The 16,411-nt window shown below is 40.3% G+C and overlaps 1 protein-coding gene across 4 annotated transcripts in view; it reads left to right on the top strand.

The window, feature by feature from the left end:
• Window positions 1-14,761, top strand: part of CCDC174 (coiled-coil domain containing 174) — a 58,174-nt gene extending 43,413 nt beyond the window's left edge. For 3 of the 4 annotated variants that reach the window (XM_075130294.1, XM_048856226.2, XM_048856224.2), the window contains 6 exons: window positions 489-584; window positions 2,786-2,922; window positions 3,337-3,431; window positions 4,422-4,569; window positions 6,576-6,728; window positions 11,613-14,761. In XM_075130294.1, the coding sequence (XP_074986395.1) occupies window positions 489-584; window positions 2,786-2,922; window positions 3,337-3,431; window positions 4,422-4,569; window positions 6,576-6,728; window positions 11,613-11,887 (904 nt within the window). In that variant the 3' untranslated portion in view covers window positions 11,888-14,761. The remainder of the gene's footprint in view (window positions 1-488; window positions 585-2,785; window positions 2,923-3,336; window positions 3,432-4,421; window positions 4,570-6,575; window positions 6,729-11,612) is intronic. The other variant, XM_048856225.2, reaches the window with a different exon arrangement.
• The last annotated feature ends 1,650 nt before the right edge of the window (window positions 14,762-16,411 follow it).

The following is a 16,411-nucleotide window of genomic DNA, read 5'->3' as shown; positions in this document are numbered from 1 at the left end:
TTCTGCTTGATTTACTAGGCTTTTGTTAAACCACTTGAATGATCACTGAAGCTCTTAGTAAATGAGCCACAGACTGATAATTGCATTATACTATAGCAATTTAATATTTGTGTGAGAAGTCAGTGCTGCATCATTATGTTCACCACAGGAAGCAGATATTATGCTTTCAATTTTATTTTGACTTGGGAGCTACGTGACATCATAACTTGTAAACAGTTTTCAAACTGTCTTATCATGAAGGAAGACAGCTGTCTCAAAATGAGATTGAATAAAATATATCAATGTGATGTATCTGTTACAAACCCTGTTAAAAATGTGTCCTTTAAATTGTTACACTAGGCTTGTTAACTGTTAGGATGGTGGTAACTTTAGCACCCTGAATGTGAATATTCTCTATGGAAAGTATTCAGTTACTTGTATCCTTTGGACAAGAGTTCTGTAAATCTGAGAATATAAATTGTGAGAAATTCTTGTTACTTTGATTACAGGGTTGATTATGTGGATTCCTTGGGCCGATCTAGACGCTGTATGAAGAAGGATTTGCCAAATCTGCTTAAAATGGATAAAGAACTTCAGGGGAAAAGGTATGGCTTCTCTAAGGAAAGTATTTTCTCCCACAGGATTTCATAGACGTGTTTTATGGCAGGAAGAGAGTTTGTACACACACTTGGCAGAGTTGTATAATGAGATTAACTTCATTGAAGCCATCAAAGTCTTTTGACTTTGGTGTAACTGCAGAATTTGGTCCAATGTATCCAAAAAAAGAAGAGGAGAATAGTCAGTGCATGATGGATTGATTTAAATCACCAATTCTAATAATGATTTAAATCAACAAGCAGGAAACCTTGATTTAAATCACCAATTTGAATCATGGTTTTGCATTTGTACTTTTAAATTATGTTAAAAGGCAGCAGGAAGGCAACACACATACACACCACTCATCACTGTTGGTAACCATTAAAACATGATGCTTTGCAAATCAGCCTTTACACTGAATTTGGTGCTGCTGTTTGGTAACTAGGAAGATACACTGTCTATACACAAAAACAACAACGAGTCCAGTGGCACCTTAAAGACTAACAGATCTGTTTTTATTCATAGATTGGGAGAGAAAAACAAGCTTTCCTGCTTTTTCAACTCCATTTGGTTTTTTTATTTTTAAATTAGCTTGTCATTGAACTGAACTAGTTGAAAAAACTGAAATAAAGAAACTATTCTCTCTGCCCCTGTAGAAGAGAGTGCTGATGTCAAAAACTAGTTTAGCACTTCAGCAAACTCTGGGTCCAGTTCCATAGTCTGACTTTCTTTAAAATTTAGCAGCAAACATGTACTGCTTAATATTATTTTTTGTATTTAATCTAAATGATTTTAATAGTTTGGACCTTAACATTGGATAAATTAGATTTTAAAAAAATCAAATTTTAAATGTTTATTTTTAAAAAATAAACCTGTATTTAATTTAAATTAAAAAAATCTTTTCTGTTTTTAAAATCATCAACTTCTATCCATCCTTATTCAGTGTGTTTAGAGTGTCACAATCTTTTGTGTGGTTTTATCAAAACTTCCTTTGTCAACACATGCATTTGTCCTAAGCTATTTTATTTCACTGGCAACTGAATTAATCCTCTGAAAAGTGTGTGGCATATTCACATTTTAAATGGTACCTGAGTTGAGGCCATGTATGCTAAACTTAATACACAGAATTTTTATAAACTATTAAAGCTCAGATTCTGATGGAAAATGCTAATGAAATCCAAAAACTTCATTGTAGAGCATTGGCTCATATTAGCTCCACAAACAAAGGTCTATTAAATTAATTTAGCAGCCTATCGGGAACTTGACTTATTTTTTTAAAAGTTATGGTCCTTCTATAGAAGTTGTATTTTAATGTGCCTTAAACCTAAAGAATCCCAGCAGATCTATATTTTTTGTCCTGGATGATCTGATTTTAAGGTTTTTAATAAAGTCCAATACATGACATTCTGAGTGAATTTGTTAGAACTCCAGTTGTATAGTTAATTATAGCAATTCTGATAAAACTAATGGCAGAAATGAAAATTATATTGGAACAAAATGTACCATAATTGAGCACTTATCTTATTGAGTTGTAAGCGTTCCTTCTTGAAAATTTTACAGCCTGTTCTTTATAGTTCGAAACAGAATGAAGAATATAAAATTGCTTAGGAAGTACATTCTCTGTGTTCACCTGGATAAGTGGTCTGCAATCATATTTTGATCTAACTTAGCTAGATAATGGGGGAGAGAACCGTTTCTGTCTCCCAAGGAAAAACATAAAAGTATTTTCCCCCTCAGCTGCTGATGTTGCTCATTTAAATGTTTCATTTTTTACATTAAACAAATAAATGCTGTTCACGTTTTTGTATCCACTTCACATTGGTGAAAGTGTTGCTGTTGTTGTTCTGCTTTTGGTGACTATTCTGTTGAGCACTGGTCATCTCCCACTTATTCTAATTTCAGTTATTAGTGACTTCACAATGCCTATGAAAATGGTATCAACTTCTTCTTAAGGATTTTTAATTAGAATTAGTTTACTGTGCTTTGCCAGATGTGGTATCGTATCCTTTCCTCCCTCTTCTACTCTGCAATGTACTATAAATTCTCATACTGTGCTCACGGCTGTAGTGTCTTGGCGCCTTCCATTAGCTTTCCGCAAACCAAGTCCACGCTCCTGATGAGTAATTAAAAATGGCTTAGCCGTTGTCATACTTCCATTGTTCAATACCAAAGAACCTTTACACTTTGTTTGGGTTTTGTTTTTCACTAGACAAGGCATTGAGGTGAAGACTCTATCGTCTGAAGATATGAGACGAGAACTTCAGCGGCAGCAATGGGAAAGAGAGGAAGAAGAGGCCCTAAAGAAACCTGTGGGACCCATACATTATGAGGACATTAGAGAAAACGGTTTATATTCGTTCCTTTGTATGGCTTATCTTCACTGTAGGATGGTTTGTAGAGGAAGAAGGTGTAATTTACCTCTAAGTATAAAAACTACTCCAGTATAAATATATTTTCACCTTGTTAAACTGTGTTAGAAATAGCCACTTAATTTACAAAGGGATAGCATGCATTCATCTCCTGACTGAAAAAATAAATCAGGAAAAAACCTCCTAGTCTCCTAAGAAAAGTTGCTGGGAAGCGTCATCACGTGAGTCAATTAAAACTAGACTGGCCATAACCCTCTAATGCTATTGGCAGGCAGGGCAATGGGCCGGATGACCTAATGAGTCTTTCTCCAATAACTTATACCCTGGTGATTTCAAGGTTGCTGCAGCTGTAAATCTGATGAAACCAACTGTTGAAAATTGTTCCTTTCAGAGGCCAGACAACTAGGCGTTGGCTACTTTGCCTTTGCTCGTGATAGAGCACAGAGAAATAAGCAAATGGAGACTTTGGAAATGCTGAGAGAGCAGGTATGAAGCTAAAAGTAGATCCTTAGCCTGGGCTGGGACCTGCCTTGGCTCCCCATCTTTATATATTATTTTGGAACCTTTGCACTGTATACCGGGTAGTAAATGTGTTGGAAAATAGTAGCAAAACCAAAACTACTTGTGTAAGGTGTTGAACTGCAGAGCATGGACACCTGTAATTGTCCACTCACGATCTTGATGCCGAAAGGCAAAATATTTAGAAATAAATTTTCAATGGAAGTAACCCGAGGTCTGCATGCAAGAAAGTGTTGCCTTGTACATATATTTACTGTAGTTGTGTCAACAGATGGATATCTAGACTTCAGAATAGCCACTTGCATGCACAGTTGCGATAATTGCACATGTGCAGCCTTGATAAATACACAGCCATGGCTCCTACCCACTGGAATTTGGCCCTTAAAGTTGAAGAACTACTTTTCATTATTACATTTTGTATTAATTTCTGAGTATAATATAATATTAAGAATGCTTTTATCCCATCAGTATAGGGGAAGGGTTGCAGGAACAGGTACAAAGTTACATACATAAAACAAGTGTTGAAATCCTAAAATAAACCCCTTCCCCCATTTTGGCTTTTCATTCATGGATTTCTTTTGAGTTGAGGTTAGGTGTAGCTTCAGTGAAAAACCTGTTTCTTCTACTCTCTTGAAGTTTTCATCTTATATGTGAAATAAGTATCTTTACATCTCTTCCTCATGCCTCTCTACAGCAAGCTACTTAGAACAGAGACATGTTTTGTTTGGCATACTTAGCCAAATGTTACTGTACCGTGCTCACAGCTTAAACCAATGGCAGTAAGTATTATGCCTGGTAGTGTATGCAAGTTTGGAATCAAGGAATGGGGTCATTTTCCTCCCCATTGAGACAATGCAGCTGATATTCAGTTCATTTCTGGGGATAATTGAAGGAGATGCACAGTTCATTATAACCAAATGCAGGATTAACTAATGAACATTTTTGGTTACTGTTAAGACCACAGACCAAAGGACTAAACGTGAACATTTAAAGGAAAAACGAAAGGCAGTTCTGAAAACAAGGCTTTCTAAACTTAAAGCAAGAAAGATAAAGAGACTAAGAGACGATGGACTAGAGGAAGAGGCAAACAAACTGGAAAATGAAGGTATGGTCTGTAACAAGTATCTTTGTTTTAAAACAATCATTCTCCCTCAGTATCGTGGAAAAAATATTTTGCTCAGATGAAATATCTGTGTTTGAATACCAACATTATATATTTTGAATATATTGAATTATATGGCTTTGAAAAAATTAACAGTTTAAATTAATTGCACATAGGTATAAAATCATATATACTAAAAATAGTGCTTCCCGTGGAGAGGCAAGTGTTGTGTTGTGTGCATTGTACTGCCTTTTAGGTTCACACATGCCAGGAAGAATTATGCAGGTCATTCTAAGCTAGAATTGCATGTATTTAAATGGTGATTTTAAAGATAGCTCTGCACAAATTGCTTGTATTTCTTCATACCTCAATTAATTGGCTATCTTGTCAGGAATGTCAGATACTGTATATTCATAAAATTAAAATGATTGTAGGTGGTAATTAAGGGCCAGAATCTGTATTCAGATGACTGTGCACAACATACATTTTCTATTAAGCCTATAGCTTAATTTATGTATGCAGAAAAACCCCTTCTGCCATGTGATTTTTGTGAGAGTTTTTTTAAGTAAAAGGTTCGGTATGTACAAATGGACACATTCCAAAGCTTATTTGTAACTTGGTGGTACAAAAAGGAGTTGTAGTACCCTCTAGTAACAGCAGTCTGTGGGTGAGCATGATGAGATTATGTCTTCACTGCAGACTTATTATCTACACTTAAATTAGCTCCACTTGAGTGAGAGTGGCCACACTGTGGAATCACAGTCAAGCTACACAGAGTGGTTGTGTTAGTGGCTAAGTTGTACCAACTCAGGCTTTAGCCTAGACCCTCTGATGGGTCAGCCACCACACTCAAATTAAGAGTTTTTGGGTGGATGAAATTCAAATTAGGGGCAACACTCAAGTTACAAGCTCTGAAAAAGGTGAATGTCAGAAATCATATAAAGGGAATGTGGCCTCATTTCACAACTTGCAGACATAAATTTTTGAGTTCTAATCCCAGCTCTACACTGGCTCCATCTATGGTATTGAGTCACGCTATCTGCTTCCTCATCTGTCAAATAGAATTAGGACTTTCCACCACCCAGTAATGAGAGAGTGCTTAAATGTAAAGTTTCAGAGTAACAGCCGTGTTAGTCTGTATTCGCAAAAAGAAAAGGAGTACTTGTGGCACCTTAGAGACTAACCAATTAATTTGAGCATGAGCTTTCGTGAGCTACAGCTCACTTCATCGGATGCATACCGTGGAAACTGCAGCAGACTTTATATATACACAGAGAATATGAAACAATACCTCCTCCCACCCCACTGTCCTGCTGGTAATAGCTGGAAATGGCCCAACCTGATGATCACTTTAGATAAGCTATTACCAGCAGGACAGTGGGGTGGGAGGAGGTATTGTTTCATATTCTCTGTGTATATATAAAGTCTGCTGCAGTTTCCACGGTATGCATCCGATGAAGTGAGCTGTAGCTCACGAAAGCTCATGCTCAAATTAATTGGTTAGTCTCTAAGGTGCCACAAGTACTCCTTTTCTTAAATGTAAAGTGCTTTGGAAATGCAGAACAGTAGTATATCAGTGTTAAGTATTATTCTTACAGAGAAGAATAAGAACACAACTTTTTTCTAAGATCACTGAAGCGGAGATACATGCAAGTGATATTTTCACTCTTCCCTAATTTCCCATCATCAGTAGACCACTCAGCCTATTCCTAGGTATGTTATTAGGTAATACGTTTCCAGCAGTCTCTTCTTTTACACTCAAAAGCTAATGAAGGGTTGTGGATTCATTTCTAGATTATCTGGCTTATCCACTATGGCTTCTGAACTAATACACAGTAAATTAAAAACAAACAAACAACACCTCCCCAGTCAGATGTATTTCATTCTGATTAGATAACTGCTGTAGACGTTATCAGTGTGAATGTGGAGTAGCTCTTGTCATGTATCCTATGATATTTGAAAAATAAACCTTTATCCTGTTAACAAATTTCTTTTCCCTTTTTCAAAAGAAGAGGAAGCAGTTATTGGACCACTACCAGCTGAACCAGAAGCCCCTGTGGCTCCAAGAGTTGCAGAAAGTAGAAAAGTGGAGGTGGTCATTCAGGAGAGAAAAGATACAAAGGCTGGTGTGCCCTATGTTCGAGAGTGGGATAAAGGGAAAGGTAAGAAAACTGAATTATAAACGTAGCATGGTATAGTCAAAAACACTGTTTATTAATGGGCTCAGCACTACTGTCATTTTTATACATGATGAAGCTGAAAAGTAAAGAAATATACTTTCCCTTTCCCTGTCAAATTTACATGGTCATTACTTTATGGTGAGCCTAGAAAGAAATTGACAGCCTTGATCATGACATGAGCAGCTGCTATAACGTATCCTAGTTTTACCATTGACACAGGTTATTGGGTTCCATACAAAGATACTGATGGAGGAAGGTTGAAGTGTGAATTATTTTAGTTTGTAACCTATCCTGATATGCAAAATAATTGCTGTAACTTTATACGATGTGGTATAGATGGGCAGGATGTGTCACACAGAAGAGCCTAAACTCTAAATGTATGAGTAGGTAGAGTATTGCACTAAATTACATAAACAGACACCATGGAGGCAGATGGAGTAGTGCGAGGTCACTTTCCCTAAAATGCTTCATGGTCAAAGTGAATTTTGAGGGAAGGATTTGAGGGAAAAGCAGAAAGGCTCTTGGCATACAGCAAGTGGAGGCTGTTCCATGATTCTTGTGAAAAAAGGTGCATGTAAGAAGATAAGAAAAGGGGAAAAAGAGGAAACAGTGAGAGAGATGTAGGCAGCGTTGGGCAGATCCTTAAAGGTGTGGACAAGCAGTTTGAACTTAATGCAAGAGAAGTGTAAGTGTTTGTGTAATAGAAAGTAGTAAATTTGGAACTGAAGTGAGGGCCCTCCCTCCTAATGAGGTATAGTTAAATATGTGGCTACAGCAATTTGTATCAAATTGTCAAGAGTTAAGTGATGGTAGTTAAGACCACCATATTAATTTATACTGAATAAAAATGATATTTGACTTTTGGCCTTCTGATTATGAGGTGACATCAACCCCACTACAGCACATGAGGGTAACTTAGTTTAACTGGCCAAACTTTTTCAGAGAAGTGAACAGAAGTGCTCTATGAAGGAAGGAAGTAACTTTATATCTCAATCATTAATGTAGAAGTGCCCTCCGCTCTTCCCATGCCTTTATTCATGCTGTGGTTACACATGGAAGCATCTTCCTTTTCCTGAATGCCAAGTGACTTTGCTGTCCTTCAAATCCTTTCTCAAAACTCACTCCTTTCATCTCACTCCCTGCCATTAATCTAATCTCAGGTACTCTGGCCTGAGAGCACCGAAGGAACATTGTGACACAACGCCTGACCTCTAGGCGCTAGAAAACCACTGGAACAACACTGGGATTTACAAAGCCTGAGTTAGGCACTTAGGCACCTTAGACCAGGGGTGGGCAAACTTTTTGGCCTGAGGGCCAAATCGGGTTTCCAAAATTGTATGGAGGGCCGGTTAGGGGAGGCTGTGCCTCCCTAAACAGCAAGGTGTAGCCCAGCCCCCGACCCCTATCCAACCCCCCATGCTTCTCGCCTCCTGATGGCCACCCCCCCCCGGGACTCCTGCCCCATCCACCACCCTCTGTCCCCTGGCCGCCCCTGGACCCCCATTACCTGAGTGCCCCCGGCCTCCCCATTCAATCCCTCCTATCCTTCCTGACTGCCCTCCCAGGACCCTGCCCCCGGCCCCTGACCACCACCCCAAACTCCCCTGCCCTATATCCAACGCCCCCTGCCCTCGCTGCCTGGAGCACTGGTGGCTGGTGGTGCGGCTGCACTAGGACAGGCTGAGCTCTGCAGCTGCGCTGCCCCAGGAGCTCACAGCCCACCCCCCCACCCCCACCCCCAGAGCACTGTGCCAGCAGCACAGTGAGCTGAGGCTGCGTGGGAAGGGGAACAGCAGGGGAGGGGCTGGGGGCGAGCCTCCTGGGCCAGGAGCTCAGGGGCTGGGCAGGAGGGTCCTGAGGGCTGGATGTGGCCCGCGGGCCATAGTTTGCCCACCTCTGCCTTAGACTGTGATTCACAAAAGGCAACACACTAGATGGAGAGCTGTCTAACCTAGCCCGGGGGGAATGCTGACAAGAGGGCTGTATACATTTGCACATGTGCTCGCTCTCTCTCTCTCTCACGCCCAGTGACTGTTCCGCTGTAGATAAATACTTAAATAGTCATTGAGCCACAGAGCAAGAGAGAGAGACTCTGTAGCCTAGTGGTTAAGACACCCACCCGGGAGGTAAGAGACTCCAGGTCTGCTCCCCCTGCTCTAATCATTCCATTATTTATCCACAGTGAAACAGCTTCAGTAGGGGAGCCAGTGAGCCCCACATCAGAATATCCCACAGTGCAGTGATTAGAGTGCTCTCCTGAGAGGTGGGAGACCCTTGTTCAACTCCTTTCTCCCTCTCTGCCTAAGGGAGGAAATTGAACTTGGGACTCCCACATCCCAAGCAAGTGCTCTAACCACTGGGCTAAAATTTATAAGGTGGGCTGCACCACCCTCATGTCTACCAGATCAGGCCCTGCACACAACTTAAGTGGGCAAATGCCTATCTTCCCTTGGTTTTTGAATCACTCTGGGGCATAGGTGGGAGATACCTAGAGGGAGGCAGTGTGCACATGGCCAGAGGCAGAAACATAGGTGCCTAGGGACAGTTGTCCTGAAAATTTAGACAGTGAGTTTAGGTGCCTACAGGGGTGTCACAGTTCTCAGGCTGTTGACAGGCCCCTCCTACTGGGCTGGCACTGAAAAATCCTTAGGGCTCTCCCATCTGCCTAGGTAGGGGTCCCTATGATACGAATTGTGTTACAGTCCTTTTATGTTGAAGTGACTCTTGGCTCCCATTCCCCAAGTCCGTTGTGTATGGTCTCAGATTCCCTAACCCCAGAAGGGGGTAACGCCACCAACTGCCTGTTAGGCTCACCTTGGGACTTGCTGATTCTACTGTATGTGGCCAGTACCCCAGGGTGGTTGTCTCCTTGTAGGCAAAAGGTGAGGGGCTCCCTGAGCTGTTCCCGGAAGGCTTCCAGAAGTCATCTTCGGGAACTGTAGAGCAGCCATCTGCTCTCTCCCAGACCTGCCCAGAACCTGTTGGGAACTTCCTGGTTTTAAGCCCTTTATTCCACCCTTGACATGATTTATAGGGCCGGAGGAGTGAGGCCAGCCTTGCCCACAGCAGCTCTTTAACCCCTTCCTTACCGGTTCAGTGTTTATACCTCCTGTCACAGAAGTTTAGGCAGCAGTTTTGTGCATCGCACGGGAGCCAAAACTACGTCTTGGGTACCTAAATTAGGGAATTAAGTACTTAACTCCTTTTGAGCATTCAGGCCTCTCGCTTCACATTCTGGCACCTGGTTGTTAAATAAAATAAAAACAGATGACGTATATAATCATGTACCGTCTACAGTATTCCCCTCCTACTGATTATCTGTGCATCTCCCACCTTCCTGCCCTTAGCCAACATGATCTTTTGTCATTATTCTTTGCTCTGTCTTTGTGGTTAGATTGTAAGGACCTCTGGCACTCTGACAAAAACTTTGTCACCCTCTATAACTTGGGAAAAAAATGTTAGTCAAGCCCCCTGCGCTCATACTTGTGGGGGTCATCTTTTTTTTTTTTTAGTCTGTGTTTGTACAGCACCTACTACAATGGGGACATGAGCTATGACCGGGACTCCTAGATGCAAGAAGTAATGGGCTTAAATTGCAGTAAGGGAGATTTAGGTTAGACATTAGGAAAAATTTCCTAAGTGTAAGGATATTTAAGCACTGGAACAAATTACCTCGGGCGCTTGTGGAATCTCTGTCCGTGGAGGTTTTTAGGAACAGGTTCGACAAACACCTGTCAGGGATGGTCTAGGTCAAGGGTTCTCAACCTTTTTCTTTTGAAGCTCCCGCAGCAGGCTGTAAAAACCCCACTGCCCACCTGTGCTACAACAACTGGTTTATCTGCATATAAAAGCCAGGGCCGGCGTTAGGGGTAGCAAACAGGGCAGTTGCTTGGGGCCTCATGCCACAGGGGGCCCTGCAAAGCTAAGTTGCTCAGGCTTTGGCTTCAGCCCAGGCGGTGAGGCTTTGGCTTTCTGCCCTGGGCCCCAGCAAGTTTAATGCCAGCCCTGCGTGGCGGACCCCCTGAAACCTGCTCGTGGCCCCCTTGTTGAGAACCACTGCTCTACAAATAGTGCATAGACCTAAATTACAAATAAAATTCGAAAAAATAGTTACAAATCAGTGATTTGTAAATCAATTTGTACAGTGTAAGATGTGCAGTTTCTTGCTCTGTTTCGAAACTTCTGTTTGCTACAGTTAATATTTGTATTGGAGTAGTGTAAAAAAGCCGTCTTCAGAACTAGAGCCCCTTTTTGCTATATGTTGTACAAACCCACAGCACCTGCCCCCAGGAGCTTATAATCAGTTGACAGGTTCCTGTACCACTGTACATGGGGTCAAAAGCTGTTCAGTTCATCTTCAAAATAAAATGTATTTATTGTGAACTTGAGCTGTTGTCGCATCATTTTGTAGCTACTTTTAAAAATTTGTCATGGGAAATGATTGACAGTAACAGAAGTTAAAATGCCTACCACCGGAGGGTATAGCACATTCTGACATTGTTGACTACCCGAGCATAATTGTGATTTTTTAATATTTTTGGGTTCTTACTGCTTTGATCTCATTTAGAAGGTGGGCTTCCCCTTATAACTAGCAACTTTCTTCTTAAAATAACCAACATTCTTTAAGATAAAGGGTAAAAGTTGTCTTTAAAATTTTAAGTGATTTGGTTCCTGAGGTTTGAAGCAAGTGGAGTGTCAACTTAATACTGAGGAAATTAAGTGAAAGGCTCTGTTGCAGATTATTTCAAGCAATTCAGTTTTCCATTTCTGTTAAACGTTGAAGGAGAAATTCCTTCACAGGAAGGGAACATAAATGATCTTTGTTAAGTAAAATTTGTTTGTTACCATGTTTTTCCTATCTAATAGAGTTTACTTTTGGACAATGGTCAAAGAAACGTGCAGATGAACGAGATCCAGAATTTGCACCACCTTCCAATTACTTCGTTTGTCAAAAGAAAGCCAATAACTACCAAAGCCAGAGTTGGAACAAGCTTGGATCCTCTCCTGAGAAACTGGGACAGGAGTCAACACAGAACAAGCAGTTTCCATCGATGCAGAATTACTGCAACAGCTCAGAGGAACAACAACCAGTTTACCAAAGTCTAGATGACATGTTGTCTTACTACAAACAAATGACTTGAGCTTATCGAAAGCATAAGCAAGAATCTTAACTTAAATAAGTGAAATAGAATTATGTTCTTAGCATTCACCTATTGTTTTCCCCAGCTTTGGGGGAAATAAGGTTCCTGTAAGTAGATATCTTATTAATTAAAGAAATCTGTTATGTGAAGTAAGGCTGTCTGAACTGTATCACACAACAGCCACGCATTTGCTCCATCAGTCCTGTATTGTATTAAAAGGATAAGTTTTGATGGTGGTATTTGATTGTGGAATTTGACACTTATTCTTTACTCTCTAACCCTATTCTTTGTTGTTGTCCTGCATTTTGCCCCTATTTTGAAATTTACAAATAGAGATGTTGTTTTAACTAGATAAAGCTTGTTTTAGTCCTTTTTTACGTGACACTTCCTCTCCCCCCTGCCCAAAAAAAAAGGGATGTTGTTATAAGAGCTAACTTCTAAGAAGTGTCAAATTGAGAATACTCTGACAAACTGAAAATCAAGTCCATTGATAATATGGTCAAATACTTCTAAAGAAACAACATGCAGCCAGTTACCCCTATTTGCTAATTAAACCGTCGAGTGTTAAATACAAAACCCATTTACCAACATACTGACATTACTTTTATATGCTATTGCAATAGTTGTAGTGTAACCAAATTGATGTGCACACTACTACTACACTTCAGTTAGCTAAATAGACAGTGGGCGGTGGTTGATATTTAGAAAAAATAAATTCTGATTTCAGGGGGCAGTTTGGATCATTGGAGTTTGTATTTTGAAAGCTTATACAAGGACACCAAGATAGAAGAGTAAATTTTGAAATGAAATTTCCCAAATTGATAGTATTTATAAGGTTAAGTGACAGTGGCAAAGTGATAAGCACGGCAGCAGACACTGCAGTGGGCATGGAGACAGTCAATGTTTTATTCTTGTAATAGTGCTTTTCATCCTAGAGTCTGAGTGCTTTGCAAAGGTTGGTAAATAAGAGTATCCCCATTTTACCAATAGAGTCAGGAGTGCCAAAGTAACTTTGGTTTCATATTTCTGTTAAATAGATTTAGTGCTTGTAAAAGGTGCTGCAGATTGAAAAGTTTAATCCACCCAGTGTGTACAGTTCAGCTAACAGTGCAAACTTCTATGCCTTCCTCTCTGATGTTTCAACCCTGACCGGGACCCATTTTTAAGGGTTGAGAGGAGACGTCCATCCCCCTATCCCTTTCATCCTCTGAGTTTCTCCCAGTGTGAAAGAATTTGAAGCAGCAAACTAGAAGCGAACTGTTTTGATAATAATTGTTTGGGCCATCCAGTCACCTCTCTCCTTCCTGCAAAACAAAAACACATAACCATGGATTTCTTTCTAAAGAACTCAAAACAATTAGCCAGTTTACACTGAAGTAAAATGAGAGGAAAACGTTCTAAATCTGGCCACTTTTACTGACAGTCAATTTTTTTAACTTTTTTTATAGTGATAAGGTGGCACAACAAAAATGGATGTTTTTCAGCTCTGATCTCTCTGGTTTATGTGTCAAAGTTAATGCCCACCAGATGGCAGCCTAGTATTTACTTGCTAGTAACAACTCACTGCAGTTGTTTTCATCCATGTGGACAATTTATGTACCATTCCCTTCCCAGTAGCATTTGAGGAATTACCTGTATGCATCTCCAGTATATTGACAGACTATTATAGAACCCATAACAATTATCCCAAATGCTACACTGAACAATGTATAGCTCAGGATCTCTGGGCTAGTACGCAGCCCTCTCTACATTTAGGCAGCTGCATTCAAGAACGACACCTGCAGATGGAACCCAGAGCTGAACGTGGAACGGGCAGGGCAGTCTCAATGGAGTGCCATTAGTTGTGGAATTTGCAGACATTATGCTGAGGTTAAATCTTGCAAACTTTAGGAACTAATGCATTTTTGAACTCATGTAGCAAATAGCTCAGCTATACGATGTCCCCAGCACTGTGCCCCTGGAATAAATAACCTAGATTCCTCTTATAAATAAACAGCTTCAGTGTATGAGGGACGGGAGAATGGTTTGTTAGCCTAGAAATGTTGACATATCATTTAAAGAATGTAATGGTAGCTAGAATGTATGGCAGTGGAATCTGTTGAAAAACACAATTGGCTTTTGATCAGAGATTCAAGTGTCAAAGTCCTTTACAAATATTAACTAAACACCTTCAGGAGGTAGGGAAGTAAATATTATCATCTCCATTTTATGAGAAGGGAAATTGAGACCGGTTATGTGACATGTTCAAGGCCACAAAGAACCACCAGCAGAGGAGGATAAGGATTTGGGAGTTCCTTTCCCAGTCCTATGTTCTGGCCACTAAGCCACGCTAACTCTGTACTCCTATATAATTCTGAGGCTCTCTTTTCCCCTAATTTACTGCTTGTCAATTTACCAATCAAAATATGGGGAGGACTCTTCTTCCCTCGCAGAATCAATTGAAGCCTAAGCCCATTGTGCACATTCTTAAATTCCTCTTAAATTTTGGGCCAGAGTAGTTTTGAAACATAGGTGAGCAATGCTGTGTAAAAAGCAAGTGGTTTATACTATAGGGTTCTGACCTATTGTGACATGTAAATGTTCAAGTTTTAGAATGTAGAACTTGGAGCAAGTACCCTGTTCTGTTCTCTTTGGCAACTAATATAGCTTATAATAGCAACATTCGTGTTCGGATTACCTTTTAGGGGGTTGGGTTTCTTTAATCAAGAGTAGGCTGCATTTAAAGCTGTGGGTTTGATGCATCTTAAATGATCGAGGTAAGAAATTCAAGATACTTTACTGCAAAAAGTTCTAATCTACTGTTGGTTCCCATTTTGAAGCTGTGTTTTGTCATTACTTACTGAAAAATAAAATCTCTGGTGTTCATTAACTAGATGCTAAATTGTACTTAGTATTTGTACTAGACTTGTGTTCTGATCAAAACCACATCCGGAGTACCAAATAAAACCGGTTAGGAAAACCAACAGTTGGTTGCAGCTAAGTGAGCAAATCACCCAGGCTGGAAAAGGGTTATGGCCTGGTTAAAACACAAGACGCAATTAGAGCTAATAAACATGATGTCTAGAGGCCCAGTGCAGATTTCCTTGTCTGAATGTCTTGAATAATTTGGTATTGGACTTGTGCATGTGAGCTCACTAGTGGATTTTTCTGCACATATATCACAATCTGGCCCTAAATATCTTGCGCAATTAGGAATAAAGGGTGGGTTTTTAAAGGTGCCAGGCACCCAACTCTTGCTAAATTTTAGTGGGATTTAGGTACCTAACTCCCCGGGGCCTCTTTAAAAATCCTAGCCTAAAGGTATAAGCTGAGCCCACAGAAAGATATGGCAGCTAGAAAGTAGCAAAATACCTTGTGTGTTGGACATTTAACATTCTTTTAAAGTGGAAAAGTCGACGTGACTGCTGTAATAGACCTGCAGCAGTATGTCATCTAGTCCATTCGTCTTCCACTGTAGGAGTGTCTCCGCCAGCTCAGACTTCAGTACTTTGTCCAATTCAGCTTTAAATGACCCAAGCAATGTGGCTCATTAGGGTGTTAATCATGGAATCCTACTCAAATTCCAGGATGAGACAGCCTGCATAGTTTAAACACCACACTAGCATTTATTTATTGTCCTAAGCTGGTGTGCTGTGTTGCTATACACTTTTACACTGCCTTTGGATTCCACACCAGAAGTGGCTGCATTTCTGCAATGGGTGAAGCAATTCCTGCATGCAAGTTTTTATCATCTTTCTGGGTAATATGTTTCCATTACTACTTTCCTCCTAAGATCTCAACACTTTGCAAATATTCAGGAATCAAGACTCGCATCCCTGTTCTGAAGTAGGGGAGTTTTGCTGTCCCCACTTTACAGATGAAGTGAAATTGTAGCACACTATGTCTATCATTCAAAGTCGCAGCATGTCTGTGGCGGAGCAGAGCCTTGAACTCAGGTCTCTTGTCTCCCGGGTCTGCATTATTTGGAGTAGAAACAGAGATTTAATTGGATCTGAGCAGACTCCTGCAAAACAGCAGCCAGAATGTTTTAAATTTTGGGCTCAACTTGAATAACAAGTTGTTCGTTATTGTTTCCTTTGAACTCTAGTCACATCAGTTCCTGTTCTATGTTCCTATTTTGCCTCCCATTTTAATCACTGACATTAAGCTTTCCACCATCCCCATTCCACTCAGACTTCCTGTTTTCTGGACCTTTCTGTTTTTTGGGTATATGTGACTTGGGAACTGTAATGTCCTGGGTTTGGTTCTGAAAACGTGCCTAAAAAGCTAGACTTGGAATAAAGTAGAATAACTGAAGGCAAAGGGTACTGATTTCCCATCTTATATAGTAAACATGGCAGAACAGAAATTAAAATGAATGTAAAAATTTATCAGGAGCCAATTTGCATGCCGATGTCTGGATTAGCTAGCCCTTAGCCAGCCATAGAAATTTGAACTTTCATAAAAATTAGTGTGACGCTTCATTAGTTCCAGCTGAAAGTTTACTTTGTAATTAAAAAAATTTGCTTCCTTTTCCTAATTAAC

Source organism: Caretta caretta, chromosome 7 (assembly GCF_965140235.1).
Source record: "Caretta caretta isolate rCarCar2 chromosome 7, rCarCar1.hap1, whole genome shotgun sequence".
Classification (NCBI taxonomy): Eukaryota; Metazoa; Chordata; order Testudines; family Cheloniidae; genus Caretta; species Caretta caretta.
The sequence above is the reverse complement of the archived record's forward strand: the minus strand, read 5'-3'. Positions and strand labels throughout refer to the sequence as shown.